General features: G+C 36.5%; 1 protein-coding gene and 1 non-coding gene across 7 annotated transcripts; one reads left to right on the top strand and one right to left on the bottom strand.

Moving 5' to 3' along the window:
* The first annotated feature begins 1,912 nt into the window (after positions 1–1,912).
* HORMAD1 (HORMA domain containing 1) lies at positions 1,913–23,419 on the top strand. Of its 6 annotated transcripts, none has more exons than XM_050750678.1 (15): positions 1,913–1,990; positions 3,728–3,793; positions 5,687–5,831; positions 7,999–8,062; positions 8,561–8,597; positions 10,695–10,715; positions 10,978–11,004; positions 12,546–12,613; positions 13,102–13,253; positions 14,699–14,955; positions 17,165–17,231; positions 17,314–17,390; positions 18,123–18,206; positions 21,336–21,407; positions 22,755–23,419. In XM_050750678.1, exons 2-15 carry the CDS (start codon positions 3,761–3,763, stop codon positions 22,833–22,835), a joined length of 1,185 nt encoding a protein of 394 aa, XP_050606635.1. In that variant the 5' UTR covers positions 1,913–1,990; positions 3,728–3,760; the 3' UTR covers positions 22,836–23,419. The 6 variants fall into 6 exon arrangements, with proteins under 6 accessions (XP_050606635.1, XP_050606655.1, XP_050606645.1 ...); XM_050750673.1 differs by having other exon boundaries at positions 1,959–2,159; XM_050750698.1 differs by lacking the exon at positions 10,695–10,715 and having other exon boundaries at positions 1,916–1,990.
* On the bottom strand, positions 19,549–19,655 carry LOC126944534 (U6 spliceosomal RNA). Its single transcript, XR_007722081.1, has one exon. It is a non-coding gene; the product is annotated as a U6 spliceosomal RNA (small nuclear RNA).
* Positions 23,420–24,220: the final 801 nt, after the last annotated feature.

Genomic DNA, 24,220 nt, shown 5'->3' with positions numbered 1-24,220 from the left:
TTCACCATATTGGCCAGGCTAGTCTCAAACTCCTGACTTTGTGATCTGCCCGCCTCAGCCTCCCAAAGTTCTGGGACTACAGGCATGAGCCACCACTGCCGGCTGAATTGCTTCTTATGGATGATTGAGGAAAGTGATTTATTGAGATGGAATCTATTCCTGGTGAAGATGCTGTGAACAAGATTGAAATGGTAACAAAGGATTTAGAATGTTACATAAACTTTGTTGACAAAGTAGCAGCAGGGTTTGAGAGGATTGACTCCAATTCTGAAGGAATTTCTACTGTGGGTAAAATGCTGTCAAATAGCATCACATGCTACAGAGAAATCTGTAAAAGGAAGAGTCAATCGATGTGGTGAATGTTATTGTTGTCCTAATTTAAGAAATTGCCACAAACACCCCAACATGCAGCAAACAACTCCCTGATCAGTCAGCAGCCATTGACATCAAGGCAAGACCCTCCACCCGCAAAAAGATGATTATTCAGATGATCATTAGCACTTTTTAGCAATAAAGTATTTTTAAATTAAAGTATGTGCATTGTGTTTCTAGACATTATGCTCCTGCACACTCAACAGACTACAGTAAGCATAAGATATGTACAATAAATACATTAAGATATTAAGAGTGTAACCATAATTTTTTTTTTTTTTTTTTTTTTTGAAACAAGAGTCTCACTCTGTCGCCCAGGCGGGAGTGCAGTGGCTCAAACAGGGCTCACTGCAACTGCTAACTCCTGGGCTCAAGGGATCCTCCTGCCTAAGTCTCCTGAGTAGCTGTGACTACAGGTGTGTGCCACTACCTCCGCCTAATTTTTTTTTTTTTTGTAGAGGCAGGGTCTCACTTTGTTGCCCAAGCTGATCCCCAATTTCTGGTCTCAAGCAATCATCCCGCCTCAGCCTCCCAAAGTGCTGGGATTAGAGGCATGAGCCACCGCATCCAGCCAACATAACTTTTATACACATGGAAAACTAACAAATTTGTGTAATTTGCTTTATTGTGTTATTTGCTTTATTGGATGGTCTGGAACTGAACTTGCAATATCTCCAAGGTATGCCTGTAATTGAATGTTTACACTGGTAAGAAATGTATTTGGATATATAATAACCTGTAAACTAAGAAGCTTGTACTACTGAATAATCTCCAACTATTAATACCTACCCAATCTGATCTTATTTTATTTCTCAAAGAGACAAATTACATTCAAAGCTATCCATTGTCCCCAATGACATAACGCAGTGGAAATAGCTAAGTAGAAGACTGCTAAAGCAACTGGTTTCCTGAAGACACAGGAGACTGGAAGGTGGGAGTGCAATTTGTAGTAGTTCCAATAAGAAAATAAAAAGTCAGCCGGGTGTGGTGGCTCACGCCTGTAATCCCAGCACTTTGGGAGGCCGAGGGAGGCAGGTCACCTGACGTCAGGAGTTTGAGACCAGCTTGGTTAACATGGCAAAACCCCCTCTCTACTAAAAATACAAAAATTAGCTGGGCGTGGTGATGGGCACCTGTAATCCTAGCTACTTGGGAGGCTGAGGCAGGAGAATCGCCTGAACCCTGGAGGCAGAGGTTGCAGTGAGCCAAGATCATGCCACTGTACTCCAGCCTGGGCTACAAGAGCAAACCTCCGTCGAGAGAGAGAGAGACAGAGAGAAAGAGAGAGAGAGAGAAACAGAAAGAAAGAAAGAAAAGAAAGAAAATCAGAAGTCAGAAAACAATCAAATTCAGTAACTGCACATGCAGTTACTTTAACCTTCCCCCTTCTGTGTGACTTTTCCCTGCCTGAGACGTGGCGCTGAGCCTTCCCGTGTCTGAGGCTCCCAGTGCGCCTTGCGCTGCGCTTTGGCGGGAAAGGTGACCTCAACTGGGGGTCAAAAAGTCACTGTCGCGCCCCAGCGGGTGACCGTTGAAAGAAAGCGCATGCGCATCGGGCAGAGCGCGTGCAGCCGCGTGCAGCTCTTCTGGTCTCCGGTGCCCGCCCCTCAGACGTAATGTAATATATATTAGTGTGTATATATGTGTGTGCGCGCGTATATTTTACTTTTTAATCTCTTTTTCTGTCACCTTTCCCCTACTTTTAAGTTTCTTAAGGTCTTAGTGGTAAAACATTTGCGAGAAAAATGTATACCCACTTACTTGTCAACAGAGGTTCTTGAGATCGGGTGAGTACGGACGGCGAATTCAGGATTTGTCAGAATAAATTTAAACGTTTAACGTAAATAGGTTCCTCCATGAAGTTTGCCTCTTCAGTAAACTCTTCAAGCTGAATTGTCTGATTAAGAAAAGTGAAATTGGGGCCGGACACGGTGGTTCACGCCTGTAATCCCTCCAAGTTGAGCGGCTGAGGCCGGAGGATCCTTTGAGACCAGCCTGACCAACATGGCGAAACCCCGTCTCTACTAAAAATAGAAAAAAAATAGCGGCCGGGCACAGTGCTTCATGCCTATAACCCCAGCACTTTGGGGGGCCGAGGCGGGCGGTTCACGAGGTCAGGAGTTCAAGACCAGCATGGCCAAGATGGTGAAATCCCGTGTCTACTAAAAATACAAAAATTAGCTGAATGTGGTGGCGCGGCTGGAGTCCCAGCTGAGGCAGGAGACTCACTTGAACCCGGAGGCGGACGTTGCGGTGAGCCGAGATCGCGCCATTACACTCCAGCCTGGGCGGCAGAGCGAGACTCCGTCTTGGAGGAAAAAAAAAAAAAAATTATATATATATATATATATATATATATATATATATATATATATATGCCGGATGTGGTGGTGGGCACCTGTGGTCCCAGCTACTCGGGAGGCTGAGGCGGGAGAATCATTTGAACACGGGAGGCGGAGGTTGCAGTGAGCTGAGATCACGCTACTGCACTCCAGCCTGGAGACAGAGCGAGACTGCATCTCGAAAAAATGAAAAATAAAAAGAAATAAAACTAAAAAAATTTAGAGGGTTTGCCAGGCAGTTTTTTTATTACTGAATACCTACGTGTACAATGTTGTCCGTGTTTGAATGTGTATAGGGAATAAAAATAGGAAGATTGTGCCTTTTTTTTTTTTGAGACGGAGTCTCGCTCTGTTGCCCAGGCTGGAGTGCAGTGGTGTGATCTTGGCTCACTGCAAGCTCCGCCGCCTCCCAGGTTCACACCTTTCTCCTGCCTCAGCCTCCCGAGAAGCTGTGATGACAGGCGCCCGCCACCACGCCTGGCTAATTTTTTTTTTTTGTATTTTTAGTAGAGACGGATTTCACCGTGTTTGCCAGGATGGTCTCGATCTCCTGACCTCGTGATCTGCCCGCCTTGGCCTCCCAAAGTGCTGGGATTACAGGCGTGAGCCAACACACCCGGCCGATTGTGCCTTTTTAAAAAGTTCTCTTAAACAGTTTCTTTTTTTTTTTTTTTTAATTTATTTATTATTATTATACTTTAAGTTGTAGGGTACATGTGCATAACGTGCAGGTTTGTTACATATGTATACTTGTGCCATGTTGGTGTGCTGCACCCATAACAGTTTCTTAATAATCCTTTTGTTTGAGACTTGCTAGTCAAATGGCTTCAAATCAGGACCCTACTCAAAATAGTTCTACTGCAATATCGACCTCTATGTTTTTGAAGATGTTATTTTAATTAAAGAAATTCAAATTTATTCACATAAAATTCTGTTGAATTTTATATGTGGTAAACTGAAATGTTAGAGAAAAAAAATGAGCTCTAAGTTAAAGCTTGTATTTGTGTCACAAGGTTGAATTAAAGAAAATACTTTATCAGAAGAAGATGGCCACTGCCCAGCTGCAGAGGACTCCCATGGTATGATTTCTTGTATTTTGATATGTCTTAATGTAGCCGCTTTTATTGTTTCTTGAAGTCTCAGCTACTCTGTTGTTACATTTGGAAGTTAGGGCTCAACTATTTGAGGGTTTTATAATACCAGGAAACTGCATGTTTTAAGAAATGAAGATATTTGCTAAAGTATTTTGAATTAATTGAAAGTTCTATTGGATGTTTGCTGCATTGAATTAAATTGCTCATTCACATTTAATTTACATTAGATATTAATGAATACTGCTTTGTTGCTTTGATGAAATTATTGGTCATAGTGGTCCACCTCCAGAATATGAATGTTCAATATATAAGCAGAATAAAAATAAATAAATAAGAAAATGAGGCCGGCTGGGCGCGGTGGCTCACGCCTGTAATCCCAGCTATGAGGGTGACTGAGGCAGGAGAATCACTTGAACTCAGAAAGGGGAGGTTGCAGTGAGCCGAGATAGCACCACTGCACTCCAGCCTGGGTAACAGTGAGACTCTGTCTCAAAAAGAAAATTAATGTTTGTAACCCAGAGACAAATATGCGTTTGTTATCTTTGTATAGGATTTTGCATTACACTTAATCTCTGTTAAACCTACTCAGTGACCAAAGAGAAAAATCAATGTTATCTATCCATGTATTATGCATTTACAGGCAGTTAATCTGCAAGGGGATTCTTAGGATTTTTAGGTACTTTTTGAGCTGAGGCTGAGGTGAGAGTATCGCTTGAGCCCAAGAGTTTGAGATCAGCCTGGGTAACATAGTGAGACCTCATCTCTACAGAAAAAAAAAAAAAAAAAAAAAAAAAAAAAAACTTTAGCCAGGCATGGTGGTGCATGCCTGTAGTCTCAGCTACTTTAGAGGTTGTGCGAGGATATATGAAATGTCATATATGAAATGTCTACAATACGCAAATTTATAGGGACAGAAAGCCTAGTGGGTGGGACATGGGATGGGATAAGGGACAGGGAGTGATTGCTAATTGGTATGGGTTTCCTTTTTGGGGTGAAGAAAATGTTATGAAATTGATGGTGGTGATTGTTGCACACACACCTCTGTGAATAAACTAAAAACCATTAAACTGAAAAACAGTTTATATGGGTGTCCCAAAAAGGTGTTTTTAAAATACCAGCCACTATTAATATTTGTTTTATTCATTCTCAAAATACTAGTATTTGATATATTTGAATATAATCTGAAGAATCATATAATTATTCTATACTTTTTTTTTTTGAGATGGAGTCTCACTTTGTCACTCAGGCTGGAGTGCAGTGGCACAATCTTGGCTCACTGCAACCTCTGCCTCCTGGGCTCAAGCAATTCCCTGCCTCAGCCTCCCGAGTAGCTGGGATTACAGGAGTAGCTGGGTTTACAAGCGCCCGCCACCATACCCAGCTATTTTTTGTATTTTTAGTAGAGACAGGGTTTCACCATTTGGCCAGTCTGGTCTTGAACTCCTGACCTAGTGATCCTCCCGCCTCAGCCTCCCAAAGTGCTGGGATTACAGGTGTGAGCCACTGCACCTGGCCTATACTTTTTTAATGAAATACTTTGTGTCCATCAACTTGCATCCAATTGAGGTTGTAGGCAGCTATGATCGTGCCACTGCACTCCAGCCTGGGCAATAGAGTGAGACCCTGTCTCAATTTTTTAAAAAATTTAAAAAATTAAAAAGATTTTTAGGTACTTTTTGTTTGTGTCCTTTAGGCTATTACCCTAGAAACACCCTCACATTTTACATCCCGCTGTGACTTTTGGGGGATTACTAATCAATATAGGGAGGAATTCTTGGGGCGAGTACTATGCTTATACAAAATTAGATCTATGTTAAGAGAAACTACTTTATTTTTAATAAATTTAAATAAAGTATTCTATTTTCCCTTGAATTTTAGAGTGCACTGGTATTTCCCAATAAGATATCAACTGAACACCAGTCTTTGGTGTTAGTGAAGAGGCTCCTAGCAGTTTCAGTATCCTGTATCACGTATTTGAGAGGAATATTCCCAGAATGCGCTTATGGAACAAGATATCTAGATGGTAATATAATATTTATTTTAAAGCTTTATTTTAAAATGATATTTTTATTTTTGTTTGCTCTAAAACTATAATTTTTGACTTAGAAATTTTATTTTAACAGAAGCTTTATTAATACAATTCACATACCTGACAGTTCATTGTTTAAAAGTGTACATTTCAATGATTTTCAATAAATTCCCAGAGTTGTACAAGGATCACCACAGTCAATTTTAGAACATTTCTTCATCCCAAAAAGAAACTCCATACCCATTAAGCCACTATGCACTTCTCCTCAACCTTCCCAGTCCTAGGCAATCACCAATCTACTTTCTGTCTGTACAGATTTACTTATTCTGGACATTTCATATAAATGAAATAATATAAAATGTGGTCCTGTCCAGGCGCAGTGACTCACGCCTGTAATCCCAGCACTTTGGGAGGCTGAGGAGGGCGGATCACAAAGTCAAGAGATAGAGACCATCCTGGCCAACATGGTGAAACCCGTGTCTACTAAAAATACAAAAATTAGCCAGGCATGGTGGTGCATGCCTGTAGTCCCAGCTACTTGAGAGGCTGAGCAGGAGAACTGCTTGAACCCAGGAGGTGGAGGTTGCAGTGAGCTGAGATTGAGCCACTGCACTCCAGCCTGGCCACAGAGCGAGACTCCGTCTCAAAAAAAAAAAAAAAAAAAAAAAGTGGTCCTTTGTGACTGGCTTTCAACTAGCATGTTTTCAGGGTTCCTCCATATTGTAACATGGATAAGTGCTTCATCCCTTTTTGTTGCTGAATAATGTTCTATTGTATGGCTGTACCACATTTTACTTATCCCTTTACCAGTTGATGAACATTTGGGTTCTCTTTTTGGCTATTATGAATAATGCCACATTGATGTACATGTTTTTGTTTGGATACCTAAATGGTTTTAAAATATATATATTCAACACCTTTAGAAGCACTTAATCATAAAATTTTTCCTCAGTTTCTCAAGTATAATTTTACCTGAAATTATGCTTATAATGATGAAAGAAATCGATAGAAAACATTCTGTTATTTATAACTTTGTATAGCAGTAGTGTATGTTCTTGTGCTATTTTAAGGAAGTAAAAATACAGCCAGCGCCAGGCGTGGAAGCTCATGTCTGTAATCCCAGCACTTTGGGAGGCTGAGGCAGGAGGATCACTTGAGGCCAGGAGTTCAAGACCAGCCTGGTCAACATAAGGAGACTCCATCTCTATTTTTTTAATTAAAATAATAATAATAATAATAATACAGCCAGTTTATACTACAATAATAACTTATTTCTCAGTACATTATACATGCATAATATTGTACACCAGTTATGTGCTGGGCAATATGGTAAGCACTATGTTATGTACGATATCTTGCTAATTCATGTAACAGTCCTACAAATACCTGTTTTTCAAATAAGGAACTTGAGAATATGAGATACTCTTAGTCTTTTCCACTGTGTTACATGTTGCTTCTTTGCAGGCCTCTTTGTTTTTGATAGCCAGTTAACTTCTTGGCCTTTACAAGTATTTTACTGGGATAAGATTCTAAGATCCTTGTATAACAACATATCATGGCATGGAAGCAACATATCTAATTTTATGGATTCCATAATTTTTTTATGAAATGTTTTTGTACCCATCAACTTGCATCCTAATTATGATGCTGGCATTTTATAATAAATATTAAAAGACTACTTTCATATAATCTTTCTTCAATTACATTGATAATATTAATCATCTGGGTATTAATTATTGCTATTAATAATTTACCTGTGCTGGGCACGGTGGCTTACGCCTGTAATCCCAGCACTTTTGGAGGTCAAGGCAGGTGGGTCACCTGAGGTCAGAAGTTCGAGACTAGCCTGGCCAACATGAGAAAATCCTGTCTCTACCGAAAAATACAAAAATTAGCCGGTCATGGTGGCACACCTGAAGTCCCAGCTATTGGGGAGGCTGAGGTGGGAGAAAGGCTTGACTTGGGAGGCAGAAGTTCCAGTGAGCCGAGATCATGCCACTGCACTCCATCCTAGGTGATGGAGTGAGACCCTGTCTCAAAATAATAATTATTATAATTATAATTTACCTGTAATACACAGCTGAAGAAAATAAACTTCATTTAAAATTTCTAGTTGTTTACTTTTCTTAAGTAACTCTATATTTCATCTTTTTGTGTTTAGATCTTTGTGTCAAAATACTGAGAGAAGATAAAAATTGCCCAGGATCCACACAGTTAGTGAAATGGCAAGTAACAGAATACCTAAAGAGAGAAAATTATTTTTGCTTATATTACTTTTTTTTGTACCTTGGATACCTTTTGGTGTTTAACCAAATTTTAGTGAATCACCCTTTAATACTAGATAGCATTTTTGTAGGTCATTAAGTTTTCCACTGACGTTTTCCTCTCCTTGAAGTCTGGGTATTTAGAAAAATAAATTCTAAAAATAAATGTTCCTTTATTTTATGCCCCATGCAAGCAGGCTTTATTTATTTTATTATTGTTCCCCACAAATAGCTGTCAGACATTTTGTATTTTCCCTTCCATCCCTGTCCATCATTTTACATTTCTGCAACATTGTTTTTTTATGTTTTGTCTTGTTTAAAGCTAGTTAATAAGAAGGGAGCTTTAATAAGACATTTTTGTATTATTTAGTAATGAGATAATATGGAAATTTATGAAAATAACTCTTTTCTGGAAATGCATTCAGTCTAAAAATGAATCCTTGATTTTTTTTTTTTTAGGATGCTAGGATGTTATGATGCTTTACAGAAAAAATATGTAAGTCTTGCAATCTCTCTATCCTTTTTTTTCTATAGTTGGTGATCTACAAATCTAACTGGTATCATCATGTAGTAAAACATTCATTTGAACTAACTTGAGTGTAAGTCAGTCTGAGTTACTGATTTCAGCCTAAACATTTGAATATTTTAAAGACTAATCATCAAGTCATTTAAAGCTAATGGAATTAATACTAAACAAACTTTTCCAAGCTAGTTTTTTAAACACTTATTTGTATTAATAACATGTTAACTTATAAAAAAATTAATGAATTAAAGAGTCTTTTCAAATAATTTATTCATTAGTTTCACATGCCCTCTACAAACTTGTTTATAGTAATAATTTAATAAATTATTTCCTTATTAGGGTTCAAAAATAAATTTCCACATAATCTAGGTTAAATAGTCACAAATTCTGAATTAGCAAAATTAAGAAGGTTTTAAGATGGATTGTAAGCCTTTTTGCATACTTAGTATAATATAGTATCAACATGTATAATGAAGTCCAGCACTAGGCTAATTGTGAAGAAGATGAATTTTTATTTATGGTTCCTAACCTTCCCCATTAAGGTGTAGTAAATATTGAGCGCCTGTTATGTGCTAGGCATTTCTTCTAGGTAGGAACTGGTTAAGCTAACAGTGATCAACAAAACAAAAAGAGTCCCTTGTATAGTAGGAAAACAAGTAGTTAATAAAACAAATCATATACTTTTCAATAATGTTAAATGCCATTAAAATTTTTAGCAAAAGTATGTGGTAAATGGAAAGGTAAGGTAACTTTAGATGGGATGGTCATAGGAGCTTCTCTGAGGAAGTGACATTTAAGAGATCTGAATGAGAAGAAACCAGCTAGGCACTGATTTTAGGAGAGAATATTCCCAGCAGAGCAGCTAATGCAAAGAATTAGAAGGAAGTTTAGAGAGTTCCAGGAACAAAAAGAAGGCCAATATGACTGAGGGCAATTGTGCAGTGGGGGAGAATAACATGAGATGAGCCTGGGCAGATAAGCATGGCCAGAGCACTCAGTGGATTTTATTTTAGGTGCAAAGAAAAGCCATTCTAAGGTTATATGTAGAAACGTAATATTTGATTTACATTTAAAAATTGTTTTAGACCAGGCACGGTGGCTCACGTCTGTACTCCCAGCACCTTGGGAAGCTAAGGCAGGTGGATCACCTAAGGTCAGGAGTTTGAGACCAGCCTGGCCAACATGTTGAAAACTTGTCTCTACTAAAAGTACAAAAATGAGCTAGGCGTGGTGGCATGCCTGTAATCCCAGCTATTCAGGAGGCTGAGGCAGGAGAATCACTTGAACCTGGGAGGTGGAAGTTGCAGTAAGCTGAGATCATGCCACTGTACTCCAGCCTGAGGGACAGAGTGATACTCTGTCTTAAAAAAAAAAAAAAAAAATGTTTTAAATCACTTTGCCCACAACTTAGAGAATCTGCTGTAGAAGGAGAATAAGATTGGGAGTAAGGAGAATAGCACCTAGGCCATTACTGTAGTACTGGTGAGAAATAATGGTTGCTTAGACCATGATAGCAGAGAGAGGAGATTCAGAATGGATTTGGCAGTAGAACTGATTGATTTGTTGATGGACTGGCTGTGTAATATAAGGAAAAGATCAGAATCAAGGATGACTCTTAGATTTTTGGCAGATCATTTGATTAAATTACTTTCTACGATTTTCTTTTCCTATGGTCTCCAAAACTTCCTCCCTGGGGCCCTGAACTCTCGGCTGTTTCTTTTTTCAAAATCAGTTCTCATTGTTTTCGGTATAACACATATATTGTGTTATTTCACAATATATATTTTTTTCCTTATAACTGGCAGTAATGTCCTTTTTGCTTACATCAATGAAATAAAGTGCTGACATGAATTTCAGTCATCAGTGATTTTACTAGCAACAGATTTCAGGGGATAGGGAAGCATATGTAAGGTCCTGCATTATAGGCATTGATCTTATGCAGTCAAGATCTGCAATGATTATTTGTTATTAGGAATACATGTTGAAATAGGACAAAGAATTCTTATGATTCATAATGAAAAAATATTTTGTAGACTACAAGTAAGATTTTTGTTCTTTGTTGTATTTCAGCTAAGGATGGTTGTTCTAGCTGTAAGTATTTTTAAATTGTGTGTTCTTTTTAAAATGCTGCCAACTTTGGCCTTACTTAATTAAATAACACTAAAACTGTCAATTGATTATGTCACATTATTCGAATAACTGATCTATTCAATGGAATGAAAAAGTAATATTTTGGGTGGTCATTTTTATTTGTTTGTTTTGCTGAGTTCCCATGAAGTTTAGTCTAAACATCTTAATTTAGCTCTTGAATACTTAGCCTTAGATAACTCAATTGTAAATTGTTTTTAAATAGGTATACACAAACCCAGAAGATCCTCAGGTAAGTGTGCTTGAGTTACTAATGAAACATAATGCCTCTAATATCTAAAAAGAATATAAAACATAATATAAGAATATCTTATGCTTTTAATTATGCTTTAATCAATATACTTTCATGTATATTTTCACATTTGAACTTCATAAAACTCTTCTGAGGTAAGGCAGGGCTTGGATTGTTACCTTTAAACAGATTAACATGACAGAGATTATGTGACTGATCTTAGGCCTCAAAGCTTACAAACTGTCAGAAATAACTTAAATCTCCTGACGTCTAATTCTTTACAGTATTTGTTATACTATATTTTAGAATTATGAAAGGGCTTGAGTTTTAGGAAAGTAAGAGAGTCATCTTTAAACTTAGAATATTCATCCCAATTCAGTCATGGCTAACTATTTATCTTACAATTAAAGGAGAGAAGGGAGAACATGAAAGGGAAAACCAGAAGATAAGAAACAAGGGGGAAAGATCTACTGAGTGCTTACTCTATATTAGGCTCTGTTCTTTGGGGCTTTATGTGCATTATCTCATTTATTCATCCCAGCTTTCATGAGGTGACCACTATTAGCATCTCCACTCTACAGATTAGGAAATCTAGGTACAAGGGATTTCTTGCCTAAGGTCATAGTGGCAGAAGAGGCAGAACCAGGTTTTGAACCTAGGAAGGCCAGTTCAAGATTTGGGTGTTTACCCATTAGGCTATAGTTGTTATAATGTTTCATTCAGTCAAGGAGAGGTAGATTTAAACTGGTGTTAATAATAGATGTTTAAAAACATCACTATGTAAGCAATGAAATATAAAGAAAGCAATAAAAGTTTTCATGCTTCAGGAGGGCTGAGAATGTGTCTTTTCTTTGATACTCACGCCTGCAATTAATGCTTAATATGTGTCCATGCTGACAAAGCAGATCATTTGGGTAAAGGCTGTGAATTAATAGATTGTTCAGAAAACTAATTGATTGTTCAGAAAATGTTCATTTATTTTCATATGTTTTATAATTGTGCATTTTTTCAATCAGTAAATTAGCAACCTTGTTGATACAATAACAACATTTATTGAATGTTTACTATATGTCAGGTACTTTATAAAGTACCCTGTATTATCCCATTTGTGAATATTTATTCACAACTACCAATGAGATATATACTGTCTTTAATCCCTTTTTTAGCTGGGGAAACTAAAACTTAAACTAAGGCTTAAGTGGCATGCCTGTGGTTACAGTATAGCAAAGATTTAAGCCCTGTGTTAGCCACTCTGCTGAGGTATGTTGCCTCCCATATCTGCCTGCTAAGGAGTTCCTTCCATGTGGTATAAATAACATACATTAAAATGAGTTGGGAAATAGATGTCTCTCCAAGACTGAAGCCCCATACCCAAACCATGAAAACTGAACACGAGGAATCAAAAGCTTCAATGGACCAATAGGGATTAATATGGCAGAAAAAAAGTATTGACTAAATGTTGAGTCATACAAAACAGAATATAGCTATTTAGCAGCTAGTACTGAATATCAGAAACATAACTGCAATATTTTCTATTTAAGACAATTTCAGAATGTTACCAATTCAAATTCAAATACACCAATAATGGACCACTCATGGACTTCATAAGGTATTGTTCTATAGTTTTCTTTTTGTATTACAGATTACCACTTATTCATATTAATGCTATATAGCTAAACTTCAGGATTCATTCTGAAACTGCAGGGTCATGCCCAATTAACCATCAAGATGTGGCTATGCAAAATGGAGTGGTGACTTGGAGTAGCTTCAAGCCAGATTCTGTGGTTAATTATAAGCAATTTTAATTGTGGAAAGAGAACTTAGGTGATTAGAAATATAGAAATACAATTTTAAAACATTATTTGCTTTCTTTAAACACTTTATGTAAAATGCATTTAAGTAAAATTAAGTTATTGATTTCTAGCAATTATATTAATATTAAAATTTTATAATAGTGACATTAAAACACATGGTAACTTTCAAGTTAACAGCTTAATGCTATAATAGAAATAAGAATCTCAAATAGTTAAAATGTAAAGTTATGATACTAGAAGCCACAGGTTTTATAAAAGAAATTAATATGTGATTCTCTTCTAGTAAAAACCAAAGCAATGAATCTAGCATGTCATCTACCGACACCAAGAAAGCAAGCATTCTCCTCATTCGCAAGATTTATATCCTAATGCAAAATCTGGGGCCTTTACCTAATGATGTTTGTTTGACCATGAAACTTTTTTACTACGATGAAGGTACTATTTGCAATACATCCTGTTTCAGTTGGTACCTATGTTTTATTATTATTGAAGCAATTGGTTTCCATTCCAAATATTTTTAGCACCTAAATTTTTTGAAATTATAAAATTTACATTTAATATCACTATTCAAAAAGAAAGATTTGCAAAATTAAGCTTTAAAATAGATGCTTCTCTAGTGATAGGAATAAATCCATGTGAAGTATAACCTCACTCAATTAAATAAATTTAACAATGAGTTAACAGTTTTCACTTATCAGATTGGTAAAATGTGTTAATCCATTATTGATAAGGATGTGGGGAAACAGGAACTTTTTTCTTTTATGGAGACTGAGTCTTGCTCTGTCGCCCAGGCTGGAATGCAGTGGCACAATCTCAGCTCACTGCAGCCTCCACCTCCTGGCTTCAAGTGATTCTCCTGCCTCAACTTCCTGAGTAGCTGGGACTACAGGCATTCGCCACCATGTCTGGCTAATTTTTGTATTTTTAGTAGAGATGGGGTTTTACCGTGTTGGCCAGGCTAGTCTTGAACTCCTGATCTCAAGTGATTCACCCACCTTGACCTCCCAAAGAACTGGGATAACAGGCACAAACCACCGCACCCGGCCAAGCCGGCACTTTTATACACTTGAGGGACTGTATACAGGTTCTACATTTTTAGAGGACAATTTGGCAGTATCAAAATTTTAAATCTTTAATCTAGAAATTCTATAGTGAGAAAAATATATTGAAAATATAATTGTGCAAATATGCAAATATATAAGGATTTTGATTATAGCATTGGTTAAAATAGGAACAAACTGGAAACAACTTGAGTATCCTTCATTGGGGACTGAGTAAATAAATTATGGTCCATCTGCATAATAGAATACTACACAAGCTGTTAAAAAGAAGGTGCTGATAAATTACATTATCCAAGATATATTATTAAGTTAAAACCAGCTAGATATGGAACGGTATGATCTCATTTGTGTTTTTAAAGGAATTTTATATATGTAATTCCTAAAACCTATGTAAATATGAAATATCTTTTATTATATGCATGTCTTCTAGAAGAACATAAAGCAACAAAAATAACAACTAACATTTATTGAGTATTTACTATGTGCCAGTTCTGTTCTCAACATTTTACAACACTTTATTTTATTCCCACAATGACCCTGTGAAGTAGGTACTATTATTTTCACTATTTGACAGATGAGAAAATCAAATCAGGGATGAAAAAAATTTACCGAAGGTCACAGACAGTCAAGTGAAGAAAACAAAGCTTACCTTCAGGGATTAAAATGGGGACTTGGACATAGTAGGAGAGTGATTCTTATGTTTTGCATTATGCCCTTATATACTATTTGAAATACCTGCAATCTGCATGTGTTTTTATAATAATAATAATATTTTCTTTAATTTCATGAACAGCACGGTTTACACTTACTTTTTTGCAGTTACACCCCCAGATTACCAGCCTCCTGGTTTTAAGGATGGTGATTGTGAAGGAGTTATATTTGAAGGGGAGCCTATGTATTTAAATGTGGGAGAAGTCTCAACACCTTTTCACATCTTCAAAGTAAAAGTGACCACTGAGAGAGAACGAATGGAAAATATTGATTCAACTATACTATCACCAAAACAAATAAAAACACCATTTCAAAAAATCCTGAGGGACAAAGATGTAGAAGATGAACAGGAGCATTATACAAGTGTAAGTGTATTTCGAGAGTTATAAAGAACAATAATAACAAATGCTTTACTCAATTCTGAAGATTTTTTGTAGCTCCCATTAACATTTGTGTAAATTCTCTATTATAATCGTGAACTCAAGGTTGGAAGGGTCCTTAAAGTCTAGGCCTATGGTTTTAAAACTTTTTATTTAGTCCAAACATTATACTAGAACTTAAAAGCACGACTATTCTGGTTGAAGCAGGGAATGTTCCTGAAGGCTCTGCCACTCCATATGTCACTTACCTTCATAGTGGACTCTGAGGAAACCCCTCGGACTCTAGGGCATAATTTGAAAAGCATTGCACTAGTCCAACCCCTGGCTAATGATGGAATCTTTTCTACGACATCCCTATTAAGTGTTCAGGTAGCCTGTGCTTGAATTTCTCTGGGGCCTGGAAAGTAACTGTTCTGAAGCAGCCTGGAAGTTCCTGGAAGTCAGGAAGTATCTTATTCAACTTTTTAATCATCCTGTGCCTAGCACTTGAATTTGTAGTTAGTGCATCCTAAGTATTAGTCGAGTGAATGGATGAATAGAAGTATAAAAGAGTTTTTTAGTTGCCTTACTTCCAGCAAATGTGAAAGTCATTATTGCTTTAATCTTTCAGGCATTAACATTATATCCTTTAATCTCACTTCTCTTGTTTTCTCTGTCTCAATTTATTCTAAGTTATGACTACAATACTTATGTACAGAGATTCACTATTCTGATTAGGCTCTCTGACCACATCTTTACACATGGAAAATTCAATCAATTTTCAACCAATTCAGTCAAAGAAAAAAAACTTTTTTCTAAGACCTAAATCCCAGTCTTGCGTTATAACAAATATGGCTGAGGTGTTTGTAGCATTCTTGAAAATATTTAAATCTCTTTCACATGTATCACAAAGGGAACAATAATTGTAATGTAGACATTAAACCTGTTGCTATTTTTACCATAACATGGCTGAGCTGAAGAGTCTTTATTGCATATATATATATATATATATTTTTTTTTTTTTTTTGAGACAGAGTTTCGCTCTTATTGCCCAGGCTGGAGTGCAATGGTATGATCTCAGCTCACCGCAACCTCCGCCTCCCTGGTTCAAGTGATTCTTGTTCCTCAGCCTCCTGAGTAGCTGGGATTACAGACATGCACCACCATGCCTGGCTAATTTTGTATTTTTAGTAGAGACAGGGTTTCTCCATGTTGGTCAGGCTGGTCTCGAATTCCCAACTTCAGGTGATCCGCCCACCTCTGCCTCTCAAAATGCTGAGATTACAGGCATGAGCCACCACGCCTGACCAAAAGTTGTATATTTTTATGATTTGTCCTTAAAGCAACCCTGCAAAATAAAGAAAAATAGTATTTTATGCTTTATTTGGATTAATAAATTGCCTTTTGATAGTAATTCTAGGAACACTTTTATTTCTAGCAAGTATAAGGTAGTTGTAGGTTTTTGGGGTTTTTTGGTTTGTTTGTTTTGTTTTGTTTTGTTTTTTGAGACAGAGTCTTGCTCTGTTGCCCAGACTGGAGTGCAGTGGCAGATCTTGGCTCACTGCAACCGCTAGCCTCCTGGGTTCAAGGTATTCTCCTGCCTTAGCCTCCTGAGTAGCTGGGATTACAAGCGTGTGCCACCATGCCTGGCTAATTTTTGTATTTTTAGTAGAGACGGGATTTCACCATGTTAGCCAGACTGGTCTCCAACTCCTGACCTCAAGTGATCTGCCCACCTCAGCCTTCCAAAGTGCTGGGATTACAGGTGTGAGCCATTGTGCCCAGCCTGGGTTGGTTGGTTGGTTTGTTTTTGAGACAGGGTCTCATTCTGTCTCCCAGGCTGGAGTGCAGTGGGATGATCACAGCTACTGCAGTCTCAAACTTCTGGGCTCAAGTGATCCTCTCACCTCAGCCTCCTGTGTAGCTGGGACCACAGAAACATGCCACCACACCTGGCTAATTTTTTAAATTTTTTCATAGAGACAAGGTCTCATCATATTGCCCAGGCTAATCTGGAACTACTAGTCTCAAGCAATCCTCCCTCCATGGCCTTCCAAAGTGCTAGGAATACAAGCATGAGCCACCATGCCCAGCCAGTAGTTTTATATTGTATTTAGCCTTCACATGAAACAAATTCGTTCATAAATGCTTTCTGCTCACTTGTTTTAATTCCTTTTTGAAATGTGTCCATTTTTTTCTTCACATAATTATATAGGATGATTTGGACATGGAAACTAAAATGGAAGAACAGGAAAAAAACCCTGCATCTTCTGAACTTGGAGGTAAGAAGTTAATGAAAATGTACATTAACTCACTTCCAACTCAATTTTATACCTGTTTAATTTTTTTTTTTTTTTTTTACAGAACCAAGTTTAGTTTGTGAGGAAGATGAAATTATGAGGTCTAAAGAAAGTCCAGATCTTTCCATTTCTCATTCTCAGGTATAAACTTGATAGTTCCATCTCACTTTTGTTTTGTTCAAAGGACAGTTGCTTATATGCTATTTTTTTTATTTTTCAGATTTTCTTATTCCAGGTCTTTTAGAATAAAATTCAATATTTAGAATGCTTATTATTAACTAACAACTAAATCTGGCAATTATATGTTGATGAATTTTGGGTATATTACTGGTGAATTTGTTTAGTAATAAACCTAAATACTATTGGTAGAATCTGAGAATTTCAGAGCTAGATAGAATCTTATGCAGTTATTTATTCCGCCCTGCTTCATATTTATAAATGGAATATATAATACATTTGTGTTGCCTTGGAGCATACATGTTTTATTTTCCTTTTCAAATATAGTAAAATCCTGAAATAAGAGATGTAGGTAATATGAACTTAGAAATAACATGATTGATGATTGATTGTCTACCTTCCTCTGCCAAGCCCATTTCTCAAATGAGTAGACTAAATTTCTGGTCTTCTGGAAGGGTGATGCCTGGTGATTATTTGGTACTTTCTCTGTTCAGTGGTTGGCCAATTATGTAAAGTGTCAGTTTCACTATCTTTACTTTTGTGCTTTTTGTACAGTATGAACCAACTCAAAATTATTGGTTTTAACTTAACAAGACCCTAAATTTTATGTGGTTAAATTTTTGGACTCCATTTATTGTGTTATGAAAAGGTTTTGTTATACTAAGTTATATTTTTTGTAATTCTTTTCTTTTTTAGGTTGAGCAGTTAGTCAACAAAACATCTGAACTTGATATGTCTGAAAGCAAAACAAGAAGTGGAAAAGTCTTTCAGAATAAAATGGTAAATATCTCTTTAGGTTTGTTTTCCATTCTAACCTTGTAATTCTCCCCCATATGTGAGTTTATTTTAATATTCATTTATTAGACCAATATTTACTAAGTACCTATTATGTGTCAGGTATTTTACTAGGTGCTTAGGATCTAACCTGAATAACACATACTTCTTGGTCTTAGCTAAAGTTTAGTAACTGGAAATAAACAAGCAATGATATAGAGCCGTTATAGAAGTCTGAATAGGCTACATAGGCACAAAGAAAGGAATGGTTAATTTTACTGAAGGTATATTAAAGAGAGGGACCCAGGAAAGGTTTTGGGAAGAAATGATACTATCATCCAGACTCCCAGAGAAATTTCCTAGAATGCCAGAATGTTCCCATGCTTGATCTTTCTTTTTTCTTTTTAAATTTCATTTAATTTAAGTTCCAAGATACATGTGCAGGACATGCAGGTTTGTTACATAGGTAAACGTGTGCCATAGTGGTTTGCTGCACCTATCAATCTATTACCTAGGTATTAAGCCCCACATGCATTAGCTATTTATTCTAATGCTCTCCCTCCCTCCAACCACCTGACAGACCCCAGTGTGTATTGTTCCCCTCTTTGTGTCTATGTGTTCTCATGGTTTAGCTACCACTTATAAGCGAGAACATGTGGTGTTTGGTTTTCTGTTCTTGTGTTAGTTTGCTGAGAATAATGACTTCCAGCTCCATCCATGTCCCTGCAAAGGACGTGATTTCATTTCTTGTTATAGCTGCATATTTTCTTTATCCAGTCTATCACTGATGGGCATGTGGGTTGAGTCTGTTTTTGCTATTGTGTATAGTGGTGCAATGAACATACAGGTGCATGTATCTTTGTAATAGAATGATTTGTATTCCTCTGGGTATATACCTAGTAAAGGGATTACTGGGTCAAATGGTATTTCTGGTTCCAGGTCTTTGAAGAATCCACCACACTGTCTTCCACAATGGTTGAACTAATTTACATTCCAACCAACAGAGTAAAAGTGTTCCTATTTCTCTGTAGCCTCGCCAGCAGATGTTGTTTCTTAACTTTTTAATAATCACCATTCTGACTGGCATAAGATGGTATCTCATTGTGGTTTTGATTTGTATTTCTCTAATGATCAGTGATGTTGAGTGTTTTTCATATGTTTATTGGCCACATAAATGTCTTCTTTTGAGAAATGTCTGTTCATGCCCTTTACCCACTTTTTAATGGGGCTGTTTGTTTTTTTCTTGTAAATTTGTTTAAGTTCCTTGTAGATTCTGGATATTAGGCCTTTGTCAGATGGATAGATTGTGGAAATTTTCTCCCATTCTGTAGGTTCTCTGTTCACTCTGAAAAATATGGAATGCTTCATGAATTTGCATGTCATCCTTGTGCAAGGGACAGGCTAATCTTCTCTATATCGTTCTAATTTTAGTATATGTGTTGCTGAAGTGAGCACCATGCTCAATCTTATAAATTGAGTCTCTTGTTAATAAGACATTACAAAACAATATTTTGTATATAACTTGCATAAAATGAATCTCATATTCTTAAGGGAAAAAAATCACTACTTTATTTTAGCTTTTGGTATGAATTATACTAAATCAAAATTCATATTTGATTTTAGACCTTTAAATTACTCTCAAAGGTTCATTGGGGTGAAGAAAAAGCATTTTGTAAAACACATAAAATATCCAAAGTTTAGGAAATAAATAGCTCACTGTTTAGTGGTGTACTAGAACATTTCTTCCCAACTCCTCACTCAGAGATATCATGTTGGTAGCTTAAATTGGACATGTTGGTAGTATTCACAGCACAGAAATCAGCAAATGCCTCAGGGTTTGTTTCTCTCCTAGAGCTGGTTATTAAACATTTATCAGAACACTACTCATTATAGTGCCATTTTTAAGTGTCTTCCTCCACCCCTATTCTCAATGGGAAGTTAGAACTGGCAGAAGGCAGCATTCAAATGAGTATGCTCATGAAAGCAAGAGATAAAGGAATGTCAAGATTTACTACTTCTAGAAGCAAAATGTTCATCCTATCCAGTTTATATGTGGGATGAATAACCTTTACTAGGATATAGGGATAGAGACTAGCGTTTTAAAAATTATTAAGCAAGATCTCCTTGTAACGTAACATTAAGATGCTTTGGGGACATAAATTTATTTCTGAAATTGCACATGTTTTTGGATATGAACTCTGAGCCAGTGTACTCCTGATTTTGAGAATTATTACTGAATTGTGGTTAGAAAAGGGCAAGAAATGAAAATATTCATTATTATATATACTAAGGAATTATCACTGGAAAGGTCATTTCAAGCATCAGAAAAGAAGTCTGTCCTTTTAGAGAATAGTTATATGACACCTAATCATTAGTCATTTTCCAATATTCATTTTAATAACTATATATACAGCATTATTCACAATAGCCAAAAGATGGGAAAAACCTAAATATACATCAACAGATGAATGGATAAAAAAATGTGGTATATTCATACAATTGACTATCAGCCATAAAAAAAAATGAAGTGCCAATACATGCTACAACTTAGATGAACCTTGAAAACATGCTAATTAAAGGAAGTTACTCACAAAAGTCCACATATTATTCCTTTCATTTGAAAGTCAGAACAAGGAAAGCTATTGAGACAGTCTTAAGGCTGGTGGGAGGATGGCAGAATAAGAGAGCGATAGCTAAGGGATATGTAGTTTGTCTTTAGGGTGATGAAAGTGATCTAAAATTGATTGTGGTGATGATTGTACAACTCTGAATGTACTGAAAATCATTGAATCATACACTTATAAATGGGTGAATCATATAGTATCTAAATTATATCTCAATAAAGCTGTTTTTTTAAAAAAATTGTATATCCAGTTGGGCACTGTGGCTCATTCCTGTAATCCCAGCACTTTGGCAAGCTGAGGCAGGAGGATCGCTTGAGGCCAGAAGTTTCAGGCTGCAGTGAGCCATGATGGTGCCACTGCATTCCAGCCTGGGTGACAGAGGGATACCCTGTCCCTAAAAACTAAATAAATAAATACATAAATATTGCATATTGTTGCATAAGATTGAAAAATCAAGTGTTGGCTGTTCTTTGAGAAATAACCAATTAGTAATTATTCTATCTTTGTGGAGGCAAATGGAAATCAACCAGTAAAATCTTCCAAAGAAAATCGGAAGAGAAGTCAACATGAATCTGGGAGAAGAGTAAGTCTTATGATAATGTATAGTTTGAATACAGTGGCAAGTATCAGAATATCATTACTACAGATTAAATTTAAAATGATGAATTTGATATCTCTCAATGTACCTGAGAGCTCTGATATTCAAATTTTGTTTAAGTATATTTTGTTTTAAAAATCGAGGTGATTTTGAAATAAGATGCCCTATGTTGGTTTATTAGTTTTTTCCATGTAAACATCTCCTGTCTCATTCCATGAATGATTTTAAGTAATCGGAGGAATTTATAATATAAAATCAAAATCGGCTGGGCGCAGTGGCTCACGCCTGTAATCCCAGCACTTTGGGAGGCTGAGGTAGGTGGATCACGAGGCCAAGAGATCAAGACCATCCCGGCCAACATGGTGAAATCCCATCTCTACTAAAAATACAAAAAAAAAAAATTAGCTGGGCGTGGTGGCCATGCCTGTAGTCCCAGCTACTTGGGAGGTTGAGGCAGGAGAATCGCTTGAACCTGGGAGGTGGAGGTTGCAGTGAGCCGAGATCGCGCCACTGCACTCCAGCCTGGTGACAGACCAAGACTCCGTCTTAAAAAAAAAAAAAAAATCAGTGCCAGGAAAAATATAAGTAGAATGAGAAAGTGACAATACAAGAATATTAAGGCAAGAAATTGGGCCACAAATTTGATCTGAGCTTTCTAGAGACCAAAACTGAAGTAGAAGGAAGACAAGTTACTAAATACATGTGTTCCCTAAAAATATAGGGTCTCATCCTAGTACCTCTGGAGAAAAAAATCTTTTCCTGACTTAAACCCTATAGTTGTTTCATGTTTAGAACCTTATTTTACCAAATCAGATAATGTATTTGCCATTTCTGAGATAATTATGCATATTTTTCCAACCAGATATTTTAGTATTATTAGTAAGTTAGAATTAGACAACTGAAAACTTAAGACTACTTTTAAAGCTCAAATGTTAACATCCCAAGAGTACAAAAGCAAGACATGATTTAAATCTTACATGATTCCAAGGTAGAATGTTTTTCTATTTGTAGTTCATTTTTAAATCTTTTTCCCTTCTTATTCCTCTGAAATATTTGGCTATTTTGAGGACACAATGTTAAATCTATCTTCTCACTACTACAGCAACCCTACTGAAGATTATACATTTTGCAAGTGCATACTTTCAGCAGCCATTGGAAGATGTTAATAATAAATTTTACTCTACTTTTAAGAAACCCAGATATAGTTATGCTAGGTATGCTAGGCATACTTTTTTTAAAAAGGAGAGAAATCTCAGATACATGAAAAAATTTACAATTAAAGACATTTAAACAGGAAAGTATCTATTCTTAGTAGTTGTTTTCTTTTGACAGGTCCTCCATCACTTTGATTCTTCTAGTCAAGAGTCAGTGCCAAAAAGGAGAAAGTTTAGTGAACCAAAGGAACATATATAAAAATTATTTTTCTTCTGCAGGTTTGTGGAGTTCTTCTCAACATTTAAACTGAAGGACCCTGTATTATATTTCCCTAACTCTGAAGATGTGTATGTAGTTTAAAGCAGTTTGTACACTAAAATTAAGTTCTTGGCTGGCCGTCATATTGTGGTCCTTAATCTTGAGATAAATCCAACAGAACTTTCGAATAAAAGCAAAAGTACAAATGTCATAATTGATTCTGTAATAAGTAAAATTTGAAAATTTATTTTGTTCATTATCTACTTGATATTTCCATTAAATACATACTGTTAAGGCCCTCTAATGTCATTTTTCTAAACAGTAATGTTTGCTTTGGTATTAAAATTTGGTATGGATTCACTTTTTACTTATGTTAAAATTATACCATTTAACTGGCTCTTTTGTCGTTGTGCTGTTATTAAAACAATGTTCTTCAATATTTTGATATAATGTATTAATATTTTAATATATAATGTACAATTTAAAAATTGGTGCTTTACCTTTACTATACTTTTTTTACAGGACAAAAAGACTGATTTTTAAAGTATGGCATTTTTTGCAGCATAAATAAAATATTGTTCAGTACGTAGGCCGTTTCATCGCTTCTAATTTTTATTTAAGTAGCAGGAAATATGGCTCCATTCATTTGAAAGGCTGGTAGAAGGATGGGGGCATAGGGAATACTAATTTTTAGATGATTTTGGTAGCTATTACTTTTGCAAGAAGAGTTGAGCACACTTTCTAGAATTTTTGAGTGGTAGTATGAAAAATGCTGTGCTTTTCATGAGAAACCTGGGAGCTAGTTCCAGCCTTGCCTGCTTTCTTTGCTTTAGAAAAAGGAAGACTTAAAACTTGGTCTCTTTGCCTCTTGTAGTTTCAGCAGCCATATTCCAAAAACATACACTATCCATGGGTTTGTCATTAATAAGCGCTATAGGGAATGCTGGTAGGTATGCGATGGTAGAAATGTATTCATCCTGTTTAAGGTTAACCATATAAACGTACACAAACTGACCCAGATCATGTTTTTCTGGAACAGTCAAGTCAAGGATAAACTGACTGCCAGAAACAACCAATGTAAAAATATTTATTTATTCTTAGCTGTAGTGCTTGGATCCCAACACATGTCACTTAATTGTCCCAGTGTATGCTACTACAGCAACACACCTGCTACACTGAAATTGACCAACAGAAACCTTTGGAGATTGGCAGTCCGTGTTAGCTCACTCAGCGCCTGGATTGGCTGGTTTAATGGGGGTGGGGAGCGCAGCCCTCTTTCCTCTCTTCCACCAAGGTTCCTTCATTGGATTGACCAGCTGTCAGGTTGAACGCAAACCTGCCTCCTTTTGGTGGTGTTTGTCTGGATCGCAACAGAATAGCTGGGG

The sequence above is a fragment of the Macaca thibetana genome, chromosome 1 (assembly GCF_024542745.1).
Source record: "Macaca thibetana thibetana isolate TM-01 chromosome 1, ASM2454274v1, whole genome shotgun sequence".
NCBI classification, from domain to species: domain Eukaryota; kingdom Metazoa; phylum Chordata; class Mammalia; order Primates; family Cercopithecidae; genus Macaca; species Macaca thibetana.
The sequence above is the reverse complement of the archived record's forward strand: the minus strand, read 5'-3'. Positions and strand labels throughout refer to the sequence as shown.

What these genes read in the sequence shown, in the direction of transcription:
- HORMAD1 (XM_050750678.1), top strand. Translation starts at nt 3,761, where the DNA reads ATGGCCACTGCCCAGCTGCAGAGGACTCCCATG. An exon ending in TCCACACAGTTAGTGAAATG is followed by an intron (nt 8,063 to 8,560) that starts GCAAGTAACAGA and finishes TTTTTTTTTTAG; the next exon opens with GATGCTAGGATGTTATGATG. An exon ending in ATGCTTTACAGAAAAAATAT is followed by an intron (nt 8,598 to 10,694) that starts GTAAGTCTTGCA and finishes GTTGTATTTCAG; the next exon opens with CTAAGGATGGTTGTTCTAGC.